The sequence below is a fragment of the Piliocolobus tephrosceles genome, chromosome 17 (genome assembly GCF_002776525.5).
Source record: "Piliocolobus tephrosceles isolate RC106 chromosome 17, ASM277652v3, whole genome shotgun sequence".
Taxonomy (NCBI): Eukaryota; Metazoa; Chordata; class Mammalia; order Primates; family Cercopithecidae; genus Piliocolobus; species Piliocolobus tephrosceles.
Window position 1 is genome coordinate 22,932,697 of NC_045450.1, and position 15,182 is coordinate 22,947,878.

A 15,182-nucleotide genomic window follows, 5' to 3' on the forward strand; every position below is an offset into this window, starting at 1 on the left:
AAACAAAAATTTTTTGTCTGAAATGAAGTCTTTTATTCTATAGGATATGTTTTTTTTTTTTTTTTTGAGACGGAGTCTCGCTCTGTCGCCCAGGCTGGAGTGCAGTGGCCGGATCTCAGCTCACTGCAAGCTCTGCCTCCCAGGTTCCTGCCATTCTCCTGCCTCAGCCTCCCGAGTAGCTGGGACTACAGGCGCCTGCCACCTCGCCCGGCTAGTTTTTTGTATTTTTTTTTTTTTAGTAGAGACGGGGTTTCACCGTGTTAGCCAGGATGGTCTCGATCTCCTGACCTCGTGATCCGCCCGTCTCGGCCTCCCAGAGTGCTGGGATTACAGGCTTGAGCCACCGTGCCCGGCCAAGGATGTTTTTTCCACCCTAAAATACAAAGAACTTTGATTTTCTCTGTGGGATGTTTTATGGCATTGAAAATCAGCAGACTTACTTAATGTATTTTTATTTATATAATTATTTCTGTTTATATAATCCGATTGAAAACTGACATATTCTTAAAAGTATGAGTTACTAGTAGAATAAATCAGTAGAAGGAGCATAGGATTTAGAAACAGATAGACTTGGATTTGAATCCCATCTCCTTCGTTTCCTAGCTGCATGACAGTGGTCATGTGGTTTTACTCCCTAACATCCATTTCCTCATTTGGGTTTGGAATGACACTACCTACCTTAACATGTAAAATGACTTCATTGTGCCCAGCAGACAAAAGGGCTCTTTTCCTTCTATATAACAATAAGTTCACAGAGCAATTTATAGAATGCTAATTAAAATATAATATTACATAAAGTGATCTCTTTTGAGGTCTAGTTATTGTTAATGATACAGTTAATTGGTGGAGGAAAGTTAGTTTTAAGTAAATATAATATTTATTCAACTCTATCCGAAACAAGTTTAAGAATTGGGGAGTAGGAAAAAGTTTTCAGAGCAGTTAAAATTGGTGTCTTAACATCTATGCATGGAAAGGTCATGTATTATACCCATGGAGAAATACTTGAGCCTTTTTTTTTTTCTCCCACACAGTTCCAACAAACTCGGCTATCTGGTTTCTCCACCACAACAAATTAGAAGAGGGGAGAGGAGCTGCTACAGGTAGGCATACTAAAAATCTTGGAAAATAATCATCTTATTTTATATATATGTGTGTGTGTGTGTGTGTATGTATCACCAAAGGAAAATATAACACCAAAGAAATAAAAGCACAGCAGTGGCAGGAGGGAAGGGGGTCATTTGTTTGTATTGTGCTTATCCCTCTTAAGTCCTGGGTAGTTGTCTTTAAAGAGGGCTAGAAAAGAATAAATTATATATAGTACCTTAAATGATGGTTTTTAAGACATTTTTAATATTCCTTCCCAGTGATTACTTTCTCCCAGAATATTGGCTTGCATTTACCCTCTTGGAAGTAGAAGAAAGTCATTAAGGCTCAGACAATATTTAAGATACCAATTTAAGATGAAAGCTAACAAACTCAGCTCCCAACTGTGAACAAGAATTGCATTTATTTCTCTTCTATTCTCCACTGTCCCAATCATCTCCCACCCTCTCTTTTCCAAAAGAAGAGACAGGAGATTGTTAGAGGCTTCTGCCCTGGTGGGCAGGTACAAGCAATATTGATCTGAGAAGTAAGAATCTTACTGTCTAGGTGAGGGGTCCCCAACCGTGGGCCACAGACCAGTACCCATCCTTGACCTGTTAGGAACTGGGCAACACAGCAGGAGGTGAACAGCAGGTGAGCAAGCATTACCACCTGAGCTCCACCACCTGTCAGTTCAGTGGTGGCATTAAGATTCTCATAGAAGCATGGAACCCTGTTGTGAACTGCGCATGTGAAGGATCTGGGTTGCACGCTCCTTATGAGAATGTAATGCCTGGTCCTGTAAGGTGAAACAGTTTCATCCCGAACCCCTACCCCTCCGTCCATGGAAAAATTGTCTTCCACAAAACAGCTCCCTGGTGCCAAAAAGTTGAGAACTGCTAGTCTAGTTCATAATCACCACCAGGATAAAGGGGTCTCCAAAACTTTATAAAAAGAGTTTTGGCCAGGCATAATGGCTCATGCTGGTAATTTTAGAGCTGTGGGAGGCTGATGGGGAAGGATTGCTTGAGGCCTGAAGTTCAAAATTAGCCTGGTTAACATAGCAAGACTCTGTCTCTACCAAGAAAAAAAATTAACAGCCAGACATGGTGGCATGCACCTGTGGTCCCAGCTACCTGGGAGGCTAAGGCAGGAGGATCACTTGAGCTTAGGAGGTCAAGGCTGCAGTGAGCTATAACCACATCAATGTACTTTAGCCTGGGGGACAGAGCGAGACCCTGTCTCCAAAAAAAGGAGAATGCTTTCTCTTTGAGAGAAAGCCTTGGTATTTTCATTGTTAATTATAGAAGTTAAAACTAGAGTTTATTCTGCTTTGTATGATCTTCACCCGCTTCCTCCCTCAAAAAAGAAGTTATAGTAGGTGGTTTTCCTTCATTTAAACTTTTGGGGCCAGGTGCGGTGGCTCTCACCTGTAATCCCAGCACTTTGGGCATATCACCTGAGGTCAGGAGTTTGAGACCAGCCTGCCCAACACGGTGAAACCCTGTCTCTACTAAAAATACAAAAATTAGCTGGGCATGGTGGCATGCGTCTGTAGTCCCAGCTACTTGTGAGGCTGAGGCAGGAGAATTTGCTTGAACCCAGGAGGTGGAGGTTGCAGTGTGCCAAGATTGCACCACTGTAGTCCAGCCTGGATGACAGAGTGAGACTCTGTCTCAAAAATAAATAAGTAAACTTTTGGGGAGAGCTAGGTCACAGCAGCATTAATCTGTCAGTTCCTTCAAAAGACAGTTTAGGAAGTAACAGGTAGTAATTAGTGGAGTGATAATCAATCTGAACTTCATAAAAGAGAACTTTTAAATACAATATTTCCATGTAGAGAAGGTCCTATAAACTTGCATCATCTCAGTCAATACATGGCCTTAAAAATTATGTTATGTTGTAGAGTTATTTTTACAAATAAATTGTACTAATGTTTCTATACTAGTTGAATAGTTGGTTCTATTCCACTGTTTTTAAGTTTGAAAATAATTATGGATAGGAAAGATAAGCTTACTTGTCTCAGATGACTTTAGTTTGAAGAAGTAATATCTTGGAATTTATTTCTCCAGAAGTATAAACCGTGGGCGACACCACAGCGAAAGATCACAGAGGACTCAAGGCCCGTCACTACCAGCAACTCCAGTCTTTGTACCTGTTCCACCACCTCCTTTGTATCCGCCTCCTCCCCATACACTTCCTCTCCCTACGGGTGTTCCTCCTCCACAGTTTTCTCCTCAGTTTCCTCCGGGCCAGCCACCACCCGCTGGGTATAGTGTCCCTCCTCCAGGGTTTCCTCCAGCTCCTACCAATTTATCAACACCTTGGGTATCATCAGGAGTGCAGACAGCTCATTCAAATACCATCCCAACAACACAAGCACCACCTTTGTCCAGGGAAGAATTCTATAGAGAGCAGCGACGACTAAAAGAAGAGTATGTATTCTAATTTGAAATTATTATACACTTTTTTCATTTTCTGATAATAACATTAAATAGGTGTCTGGAAACGTTTTCCAGTGTTTCCAGTTAGTATGAGAAATTCACCTAAAATTTAAACCAAAGCCATACAAGCAACTTCCTCAGGGATTCCTAGTTTATAGTTTTAAAGTGGAAAACTAATGGCAATTTCATTCATTTCATTCATGATCTAATTACATTTGTCTTGTTAGTTTTCTTAAATGGTTTTTGTTAACTTTCACTCTTTAACTTTATTTTACTAGGGAAAAGAAAAAGTCCAAGCTAGATGAGTTTACAAATGATTTTGCTAAGGAATTGATGGAATACAAAAAGATTCAAAAGGAGCGTAGGCGCTCATTTTCCAGGTTAGTGTTTTGCAAGCCTTCACAACAGAATTACAAATGGGACCTTGAATATCCAGGAATTAGCTATGGATATAAATAACATTGCACTTAACGAATTTTTCTGATTCGGTCTAGGTGTGTAGAAGTGAAGATGTAGCTTATTTCCCAATATCTGTTCATTGAAATAATGTCTCAGTGTAAATTCTATTGTGTAGAACTAACAGTTGTGGGGATTAAATTGCCCTTGTCCCTTGAAGTTATTTGTAGTATCAAATAATTGGGAAATGTTTTTGGAAGGAAAGAAATAGGGGAATAGCCAAAGAACAGTTCTCAGGACCCTTTTACCATAAGGCTACAGCTTCTTGCTGGAACATTAACCTGTGTAATTATGAAGTAGTAATAGAACAAGAATTGCTTTATTGATAGAAAAAGTGAATTATAAAAATTCCCTGGAAGTTTGTTTAAAAGACTTTATTTTTTAGCTTTACACTTGAAATGTTTCTTTTAAAACTAGGCTGTTGGCCAGTATAGGACAAAAAACAGACTCCTACTTCAATATTCAGATAGGAAGTGAAATTTAAAATTAATTGACATTTTGTTTAATGTTAGTTAGCTCATATAACTCACGGTACATTAATGCACTTCACTCTAATTGTTAAGACTTCACTTTTGTTTTGTAACAAGTGATTGCTCTGATTTGTGTACTTTATTCCATTCCAGTAGAGGTCACTATGCCTCTTTAATCATCTAAGATGAAATTTGATATAAAGACAGATGAAACCGTGAGGAAAGAATGCTAGAATCTGAGAGTCTGTGTTTTATTTTGTATGTATTTCTCAACTATCAACTATTGTTTTGTTTTGTTTTTAGGTCTAAATCTCCCTATAGTGGTTCTTCGTATTCAAGAAGTTCATACACTTATTCTAAATCAAGATCTGGTTCAACACGTTCACGCTCTTATTCTCGATCATTCAGCCGCTCACATTCTCGTTCCTATTCACGGTCACCTCCATACCCCAGAAGAGGCAGAGGCAAGAGCCGCAATTACCGTTCACGGTCTAGATCTCATGGATATCATCGATCTAGGTCAAGGTCACCCCCTTATAGACGCTATCATTCACGATCAAGATCTCCTCAAGCGTTTAGGGGACAGTCTCCTAATAAACGTAACGTGCCTCAAGGGGAAACGGAACGTGAATATTTTAATAGATACAGAGAAGTTCCACCACCATATGACATGAAAGCCTATTATGGGAGGAGTGTTGACTTTAGAGACCCATTTGAAAAAGAACGCTATCGAGAATGGGAGAGAAAATACAGAGAGTGGTATGAAAAATATTATAAAGGTTTTGCTGCTGGAGCACAGCCTAGACCCTCAGCAAATAGAGAGAACTTTTCTCCAGAGAGATTTTTACCACTTAACATCAGGAATTCTCCCTTCACAAGAGGCCGCAGAGAAGATTATGTTGGTGGGCAAAGTCATAGAAGTCGAAACATAGGTAGCAACTATCCAGAAAAGCTTTCAGCAAGAGATGGACACAATCAGAAGGATAATACAAAGTCAAAAGAGAAGGAGAGTGAAAACGCTCCAGGAGATGGTAAAGGAAATAAGCATAAGAAACACAGAAAAAGAAGAAAAGGGGAAGAAGGTGAGGGTTTTCTGAACCCAGAGTTATTAGAGACTTCTAGGAAATCAAGAGAACCTACAGGTGTTGAAGAAAATAAAACAGACTCATTGTTTGTTCTCCCAAGTAGAGATGATGCCACACCTGTTAGAGATGAACCAATGGATGCAGAATCCATCACTTTTAAATCAGTGTCTGAAAAAGACAAGAGAGAAAGGGATAAACCAAAAACAAAGGGTGATAAAACCAAACGGAAGAATGATGGATCTGCTGTGTCCAAAAAAGAAAATATTGTAAAACCTGCTAAAGGACCCCAAGAAAAAGTAGATGGAGAACGTGAGAAATCTCCTCGATCTGAACCTCCACTTAAAAAAGCCAAAGAGGAGACTCCAAAGACTGACAATGCTAAATCATCATCTTCCTCTCAGAAGGATGAAAAAATCACTGGAACGCCCAGAAAAGCTCACTCTAAATCAGCAAAAGAACACCAAGAAACAAAACCAGTCAAAGAGGAAAAAGTGAAGAAGGACTATTCCAAAGATGTCAAATCAGAAAAGCTAACAACTAAGGAAGAAAAGGCCAAGAAGCCTAATGAGAAAAACAAACCACTTGATAATAAGGGAGAAAAAAGAAAAAGAAAAACTGAGGAAAAAGGTGTAGATAAGGATTTTGAGTCTTCTTCAATGAAAATCTCGAAACTGGAAGTGACTGAAATAGTGAAACCATCACCAAAGCGCAAAATGGAACCTGATATTGAAAAAATGGATAGGACCCCTGAAAAGGACAAAATTTCTTCAACTGCTCCAGCCAAAAAAATCAAACTCAACAGAGAAACTGGGAAGAAAATTGGAAGTACAGAAAATATATCTAACACAAAAGAACCCTGTGAAAAGTTGGAGTCAACATCTAGCAAAGTTAAACAAGAAAAAGTCAAAGCAAAGGTCAGACGAAAAGTGACTGGAACTGAAGGATCCAGCTCAACTCTAGTGGATTATACCAGGTATCAGAATGTAGGGGGTGGGTGTGGAAGTTTGTTGGGGGAAGGATTTTCTTCAGTTTTACCCATGCTTGTGCTTTCTATATTAATTATGAATGTGCTGATCTAGGGAAGTAGGCTGGTTTTATTTAGTCTTTTGTTGTCTTTGAAGAAAGGAATTGCTAAAGACAAGGTTATAAGTAGATTTTGAGGATGAGCCACATTTGTGTTTATACAATCATAATCTTAAATTGTGTGTCTTCCTTAGGGCAGAATAAGTTTTTTTTTTTTTTTTTTAAGTTAAAAGGACATTTGTGTTTTAAGTTAGGATTTTTGTATTTATCAATGTTTTATAATTAATAAATTCTTCATTAATTAAAAATATTGTTATTCTTTTTAGTACGAGCTCAACTGGAGGCAGTCCTGTGCGGAAATCTGAAGAAAAAACAGATACAAAGCGAACAGTGATTAAAACGATGGAAGAATATAATAATGACAATACAGCACCAGCTGAAGATGTTATCATTATGATTCAGGTTCCTCAATCCAAATGGGATAAAGATGACTTTGAATCTGAAGAAGAAGATGTTAAATCCATACAGCCTATATCAAGTGTAGGAAAACCCGCTAGTGTTATAAAAAATGTTAGTACCAAGCCATCAAATATAGTCAAGTATCCTGAGAAAGAAAGTGAGCCATCAGAGAAAATTCAGAAATTCACCAAGGACGTGAGCCATGAAATCATTCAACACGAGGTTAAAAGTTCAAAAAACTCTGCATCTAGTGAAAAAGGGAAAACCAAAGATCGAGATTATTCAGTGTTGGAAAAGGAAAATGCTGAAAAGAGGAAGAACAACACTCAGCCAGAGAAAGAGAGTAATTTGGACCGTCTGAATGAACAAGGAAATTTTAAAAGTCTGTCTCAATCTTCCAAAGAGGCTAGAACTTCAGATAAACATGATTCCACTCGTGCTTCCTCAAATAAAGACTTCACTCCCAATAGAGACAAAAAAACTGACTATGACACCAGAGAGTATTCAAGTTCCAAACGTAGAGATGAAAAGAATGAATTAACAAGAAGAAAAGACTCTCCTTCTCGGAATAAAGATTCTGCATCTGGACAGAAAAATAAGCCAAGGGAAGAGAGAGATTTGCCTAAAAAAGGAACAGGAGATTCCAAAAAAAGTAATTCTAGTCCCTCAAGAGACAGAAAACCTCATGATCACAAAGCCACTTATGATACTAAACGCCCAAATGAAGAGACAAAGTCTGTAGATAAAAATCCTTGTAAGGATCGTGAGAAGCATGTATTAGAAGCAAGGAACAATAAAGAGTCAAGTGGCAATAAACTACTTTATATACTTAACCCACCAGAGACACAGGTTGAAAAAGAGCAAATTTCTGGGCAAACTGACAAGAATACTGTCAAGCCTAAACCCCAGTTAAGTCATTCCTCCAGACTTTCCTCTGACTTAACTAGAGAAACTGATGAAGCTGCTTTTGAACCAGACTATAATGAAAGTGACAGTGAAAGTAATATTTCTGTAAAAGAAGAGGAAACTTCAGGAAACATTTCTAAGGACCTGAAAGATAAAATAGTGGAGAAAGCGAAAGAGAACCTGGACACAGCAGCAGTCGTCCAGGTGGGCATAAGCAGGAACCAGAGCCACAGCAGCCCCAGCGTCAGCCCCAGCAGAAGCCACAGTCCTTCTGGAAGCCAGACCCGAAGCCACAGTAGCAGTGCCAGCTCAGCGGAAAGTCAGGACAGCAAGAAGAAGAAGAAAAAGAAGGAAAAGAAAAAACACAAGAAACATAAAAAGCATAAGAAGCATAAGAAACATGCAGGCACTGAAGTGGAATTGGAAAAAAGCCAAAAACACAAACACAAGAAAAAGAAGTCAAAGAAGAACAAAGATAAAGAAAAGGAGAAGGAGAAAGATGACCAAAAAGTAAAATCTGTCACTGTGTAAAAGGACAGATCTTAAAAATTGACTTAATTACTAAGTCATCTGTATTAAATTTTGTTATAATGTAAAGAGATTCAAGCCTTGTAAATAATGACATGGAAGACCCTGTGCTGCACTTAAAATATTGCTGCTTGATTATTTGATTTTTACATCAGAGCTTTATAACACGAACTTTTGTACAGAATTGTGAGTTGTGACCATGTAACATGAGAGGTTTTGCTAGGGCCTATTATTTTTAACCACCATTAATTAGTTGGGGTGGAGTTTACTGTAATGTGAAATTTTCACATTTGAATTTTTTTAATTGCCTGGCAAAAGCTGATATAAGTTCTAAAATATCAGCGGAATGATTTGCTGAATTCATTACAACCCCGTTATGTCACTTTTTGATTACAATAAAAGTTTTCAGTAAACTTTTCAAATGTTGAGTATTTGCATTATTTACAGAAAGTAGTGCCATATTTATATAGTTAACCCACAGACGGAGATTGTGTGTCTCCATTTCCCTATTTTAAAATTCTTAGTTTTTAATATAAGTTAAACTGAATATACAAAATTCTAAATTAAACATTGAAGATAACACTTCATAGGTGGGCAGGTGGTAGAGGCCAGAAATGAATCAGGATTAATTGGAGATGTGGTTAAATAAATTTAGGAGTGTCTTGAATTACATAGAAATTAGGAGTTTGAACTTTCAAAATGGTTTGGATTTGAATATTAGAGATGCAGAATTGTGACTTGTTTATGGCCACGTATTTTTCTGGAAACCCTAGTAAGTGAGTATTAAATTCCTTGATAAAGTAGAATGTAGCTAAACCTGTGAGTGCTTATGGCCTACCAGTCTGCCCAGTTGAGAAGTAAGTGGTAATTACTTATGATGAGTTTCCTTTATTGCTGTGGTTCGGGAAGTGTACCTGGGGACAGTGAAAAATGTACTGAAAGGATTTGGGGAATGAGGGAGAGTGGGAATGGTACCCTAGAAACAGTGGTATAAGTAGGGATTGAGATCATTTTTTTTTTTTTTCTTACTTGAGACAGAGTCTCACACTGTTACCCAGGCTGGAGTGCAGTGGCATGATCTCAGCTCACTGCAACCTCCGCCTCCTGGGTTCAAGTGGATTTTCCTGCCTCAGCCTCCCGAGTAGCTGGGATTTACAGGTGCCCGCCACCACACCCGGCTGGTTTTTATATATTTAGTAGAGACAGCCTCACCATGTTGGCCAGGCTTGTCTTGAACTCCTGACCTCGGGTGATCTGCCTGCCTCGGCCTCCCAAAGTGCTGGCATTACAGGTGTGAGCCACCGTGCCCAGCCGGTCATTGATTTTAAGCGGTATACAGACATACTTTTTTTTGAATTTTTTAAGTGCAATGCTTAAAAAATATTAAGTAACTTTAAAATTTTAGAATGTTGGCCAGGTGTGGTGGCCCACGCCTGTAATCCCAGCACTTTGGGAGGCCGAGGCGGGCGGATCACGAGGTCAGGAGATTGAGACCATCCTGGCTAACACAGTGAAACCCCGTCTCTACTAAAAATACAAAAAAAAAAAAAAAGCCGGGCCTGGTGGCAGGCACCTGTAGTCTGAGCTACTCGGGAGGCTGAGGCAGGAGAATGGTGTGAACCCGGGAGGCGGAGCTTGCAGTGAACCAAGATCGTGCCACTGCACTGCAGCCTGGGTGACAAAGAGAGACTCCATCTCAAAACAAAATTTTAGAATGTTATATTTGTATAGATGACAGGCAAGTACTGTAAAGATCATGAAAGCTGTTCAGAACTGAATTAGGGAAATGTTGCCTCTGAACCAAGTTAAATTTATTCTAATGGGCCCTGCTTTTGTTGTGATGCTTAGCTTACATTTGTTTATTCCCAGACACCCCTATTGCCCGGGATGGGATATCTGGCCTAACCATTCCAACTCTACCCCACCCCACACACAACACACACTGCCATTTTTACTTTAAAATAATCCAACTAGATTTACTGTCAGTTCTTGCTAATCTGGACCAAAAATCTGGATTAGATCTCTCACGTTCATAGGATCTGGCACCTAGAACTGTCATACATTGCATCATATGAGGTCAGTTTCATTAAGCTCATTGTACTTTAAACTGACCTTTAACTGCAGTCACTCCTATGACAGTTTTCTAGTTACTCAGCACCTGTGGCAATTCCTGTCTTGGAGAAACACTGTAGTTAAGCTCCAATGTTTCCTCCATGACTTGGTCTTCCAGCTCCATTGTTGGTCTTATTTGGGACTGAAGTTTCAAGTCATCCCCCAGTCTCTCTTCTTTCTACTCTTTCCCTTCCCTAGTATCCTATGCCCTGTTGTTTCAGCCACATGCTAACATCCCCATAACCTGCTGCTCCTTACCCATCTTGCTGCACCCAAACAGCTAACCTTCAAACCTGGATTAAGATGCTGAACACTGCTTAACAAAACGAAAGTTTTGTTAACAACTTACTTTAAGAAGTAACTTACTTGCAAGGCACTGTGCCAGGTGCCTGGAGTTCATTTAATCATTAAAAATTCCAGTGGCTCTTGATGTCTTGTGTTACGTTAAGCAGGAAAGTCCACTGCCAGTGAAGGCTCAGTCTAGCCTTAGATATTCAAGCCAGCTCCTAACTAATCCAAGTCGCCCCTACCATGTGGAAGAGTAAACCAGCACGTAAGACTCCACCTCTTGCCAATCCCCACAACCATATCATGTCTCCCTATCTTTTGCACTCAGCTGTTTGATCCAGCTGGAATTTCCTTCCTCCTTTGCCTGCTTCATAATTTCCTACTCATTGTTCAAGAGTTAGGTTGCTGTTTTGGAATTATTCCCTCACAGTGCCCACCCGCCCCCATACACGCCTAAGGCCCAGTAGCATCCCTGGATATGCTGTAGTAACACCTTCCAAATTGTTTTCTGTGGGCCGTGTTTGGTTATCTCCCTCACCGGACTGAGCATGACCTCCACAAAAAGTCTAGTTTAGATTCCGGAAGCCAAACCATGCCTTGTACGTAGTAATAAATGTTTGAAATAATACAATGAAATTACCTTGTTTTAAACTTTGAGATTATGTTTTACCAAGCAAATTAATTCTTACCCACACACTGGCCTAAAGACACATGACATATGTGTAGAAGCTAGTAATAAGAGCAGACTTCACAGACAACCGGTGATGTGTCCGTTTCTCAAGGGAGGGATTAATTTTTGGCCTTCTATAGGTTTGAAAAGTAGTATCCTTCAAGGATCTAGGCATTTCTGTGTGCCAAGAATACTCCAGAGTGTTAAAATCAGAAGCTTAAAAATCACTCGTTTGCCTGTGTCAGCATGGCAAATGAAGGGAGCGAAACCCAGCATGAATCTTGCTTTTCCACTTTGCTTGAAATGTGGCTCTTTTGTAATTTAAGCCAGGATTTCAGAGGAGCAAAAAGCTACTTAATAAACTTAATAGTTTATTCATCCCAGTCTGTGCAAGTGTTTCTGTGTACTTGTCCACTTTCCCTGTCTTTCAGCGCCTTTAATGAATGCTGTTCTTACTGTATAAAGCTAGACATAGAACCAAAACCTCTGTCCTTTCTGAGACTTTTTATACCACTGCTCATTTATTTTAGCTTCAGCAGTTGTCTTATTTTTAACTAGAAAAAAGCCGCCTATATATAGTATGTATGTGTATATATACGTATGTATATGTGTGTATATATAAAATATAGAGAGCGAGTGTACACCCTGCATTTTCTTTATATCATAAACACATCCTTTGACATTAAATTTTTCCACAAACATTTTTAATTTTGAGAAGTGGAATGGTCAAGAAAGAACAGACTTAAGGTCCCCTACTTAAATCCTTGAGAAAGTGTACTATGGAGCTGCTGTATGTGAATAACTTCAGCATACGGATCTGAAAGAAATAGGGTTAATAGGAATATTCAAAGATTTCAGGCAAATTCTTTTAGTAATGGATCTAAAGTATAAACAGCTTATCAAGGCTCCTCTTTGATAAAAGCCTTTGAGATTATTTTTAGGATCATGTTAAAAGGACTTTTTAAAAATCACTATTGCTAATTCCTTTATGCACTTTACCTTTTATTAAACTTAATGAAGAGTGAACAGTGATCTCATATTAAAGCCAACACCAGCATGAATCTTGCTTTTCCACTTTGCTTGAAATGTGGCTCTTTTGTAATTTACTATGAAGTTGGTTTGGCCAGTGTGAATGTTTTCAATTTAGGTTTTTATTTTTAAAGTCTTTTGTGGTAAGATTTTAATATGAGAATGGACATACATTTAGAATTTAAAATACTATTTTTTGGTAGAAACAACTGGAAGCTTAATAAATTTTGGGGGGGATGGGGGGTTTGTTTTTGTTTTTGTTTAGAGACAGTCTCTCTCTTGCCCAGGCTGGAGTGCCGTGGCACAATCATAGCTCACTGCTTCCCCAACCTCCTGGACTCAAGCAATCTTCCCGCTTCAGCCTTATGAGTAGCTGAGACTACAGGTGTGTGCCACCATGCCTGGCTAATTAAAAAAAATATATATATATATATATAGAGATAGGTCTTGCTGTGTTGCCCAGGCTGGTCTCAACCTCTTGGCCTCAAGAAATCGTCCTGCCTGGGCCTCCCAAAGTGCTGGGGTTGCAGAGATAAGCCACCACACCTGGCCCATTAACAAAATGTTGATAATTGTTAAAATATGTTTTTACCTAGCTTAATGATATAGAAAGCTGGTAGACTGATTATTTTTGTATCCTGAAAACTAAAACCAATAAAAACAAATAGGAAAAAATGAAGCCAGGGAAGACTGTATTCGTGCTAGAAACTCAGGAAAAGACAGAAGGGGCAGACATAGCTAAAAATATGACATTTCTGCCATAGCACCACATCTTAAAAGTTTTTTGTTGTTAATGGAGAGAAGGTGAAATAAAGACAACTGACTGTTCTCTCTTTGAGAAGGCAGATAGCCTCTTGGGAAGCTTGAATAGAAGATCTTGGGTATTAGGAATACACCATCATCTCAAGAAACAGGGATGGGCCATGGAGCAAATGAAGATGATTTCCTTTGAAGTCACTCTGAATATGATGAAAATTGCACAAAGGACACCTGAAGCGTAGGCTACCATGTTGATGGGGATGGAGGAAGATTCTGTCCAGAGACAGATTTGTTATAGCTGGTCTTGTTGCCAGGAAGGAGGCCGGACCACACAGCCCTCATTCCCCTGGCTGTTATGGGGCTGAAGGGGGAAAAATACACCATTTTCAAAGCATGGCACTGGTGCCAGAAGAGGCAGACAATTCAGTGGAATTGAATAAAACACAATAAACTGGCCCAAATATAGTAACAGTTTCAGCATAAGTAAATGTGAAAAAGGATAGGTTTTTCAATAAGCTTTGAGTGAACTGGTTAACCACTTGGAGAGAAAAAAAAAAATCACATCTTAAAATTCCAGATTAAATATTGCTTATCCAAAATTTTATATATATAGGATTTAAAATATTCTTTTATATAAATTTTGGTACCTAAATAAAATGTTGATAATTGTGTGTTTTGACCTATCATATTAAGTTCCTGGATGACCATTTTTTGATAGGTTAGGAGTTTATTATTTCAACTGGCCAGTTCAACTGGAAGCCCAGGAGCTTCCCCGATATTTTTGATGATGGTTATATGAGATCTGGTTTATCCTGGTTTGCTCCTTTTTAATTTTCTGATGTCTCTTCCTGGTGCTGATTTTTCTCTTCAGCACTTCTCATTATGGTAGAGTCTCGATCTATATACATTTTGTGACATTTCTGCCTATTTTCTGAGAATACATCACATCCTCTCATCTTCCTGTGCACACCATCGTCCCTTCTTTTCTGTTCTGCATCGTAGGTTCTTCATCTTTGAAACTGAAGTTAGGCATGATTTTTTTGAACCAAGGATGAATTATGCCATTAGAGGGCAGAAGGAGCTGCTTGTTCTTTAAACTAGCAACTCTTTCCCCCTCTGCAATTTTTTAAAATTACAATCTCAACTATTACACAAATGATCAATAAACATCTGAAAAATTTAAATGCCACTAGCAGCCAGGCGCGGTGGCTCACGCTTGTAATCCCAGCACTTTGGGAGGCTGAGGCAGACGGATCACTTGAGGCCAGGAGTTCAAGACCAGCCTGGCCAACATGGTGAAACCCCATCTCTACTAAAAATACAAAAAAAATTAGCTGGGTGTGGTGGTGTGCACCTGTTATCTCAGCTACTAGGGAGGCTGAGAATCGCTCCAACCTGGGAGGTGGAGATTGCGGTAAGTCACTGTACTCCAGCTTGGGTGACAGAGTGAGACCCTGTTAAAAAAAAAAAAAAAAAAAAAAGCCAGTAACAATAAAACAGAAATGCCAACAAAACAAAGTTCTGGTGCCTTCAGGCATTTAGAGTTAACTGTAAGTCCAAAACCAGTGTAATTCTCCATCTTCCCACCCCGCCATATTGATGTTTCTACCAGGATATGTCTGTGGTAGTTAGCATTTTCATTAAATTTGCCCAGATCATAACGCATTCTCAATTTTGCAGGCTGTAAGAATTTTTTAATTTTTCTAACGAAGTTGTACATTGTTTAAAAAGTCATAAGGTTCTTCAAGACTTACAACAAAAACTTCATTCTCCTGCTCTAATTAATTATACCCTGACATTCTTTAGAGGCAATTTCAACTCTGCTAGTTCTTTCTTTAAAAAAGAAAAGAGGCCGGGCGCAGTGGCTCAG

The 15,182-nt window shown here is 39.0% G+C and overlaps 1 protein-coding gene across 2 annotated transcripts in view; it reads left to right on the forward strand.

Annotated features, from left to right (window-relative positions):
- RBBP6 (RB binding protein 6, ubiquitin ligase) overlaps nt 1–8,876 on the forward strand; it is a 33,904-nt gene extending 25,028 nt beyond the window's left edge. The window contains exons 14-18 of one of the 2 annotated variants that reach the window (XM_023192894.2): nt 1,032–1,100; nt 3,156–3,518; nt 3,806–3,907; nt 4,757–6,511; nt 6,888–8,876. In XM_023192894.2, the coding sequence (XP_023048662.1) occupies nt 1,032–1,100; nt 3,156–3,518; nt 3,806–3,907; nt 4,757–6,511; nt 6,888–8,457 (3,859 nt within the window). In that variant the 3' untranslated portion in view covers nt 8,458–8,876. The remainder of the gene's footprint in view (nt 1–1,031; nt 1,101–3,155; nt 3,519–3,805; nt 3,908–4,756; nt 6,512–6,887) is intronic. The other variant, XM_023192895.2, reaches the window with a different exon arrangement.
- Nucleotides 8,877–15,182: the final 6,306 nt, after the last annotated feature.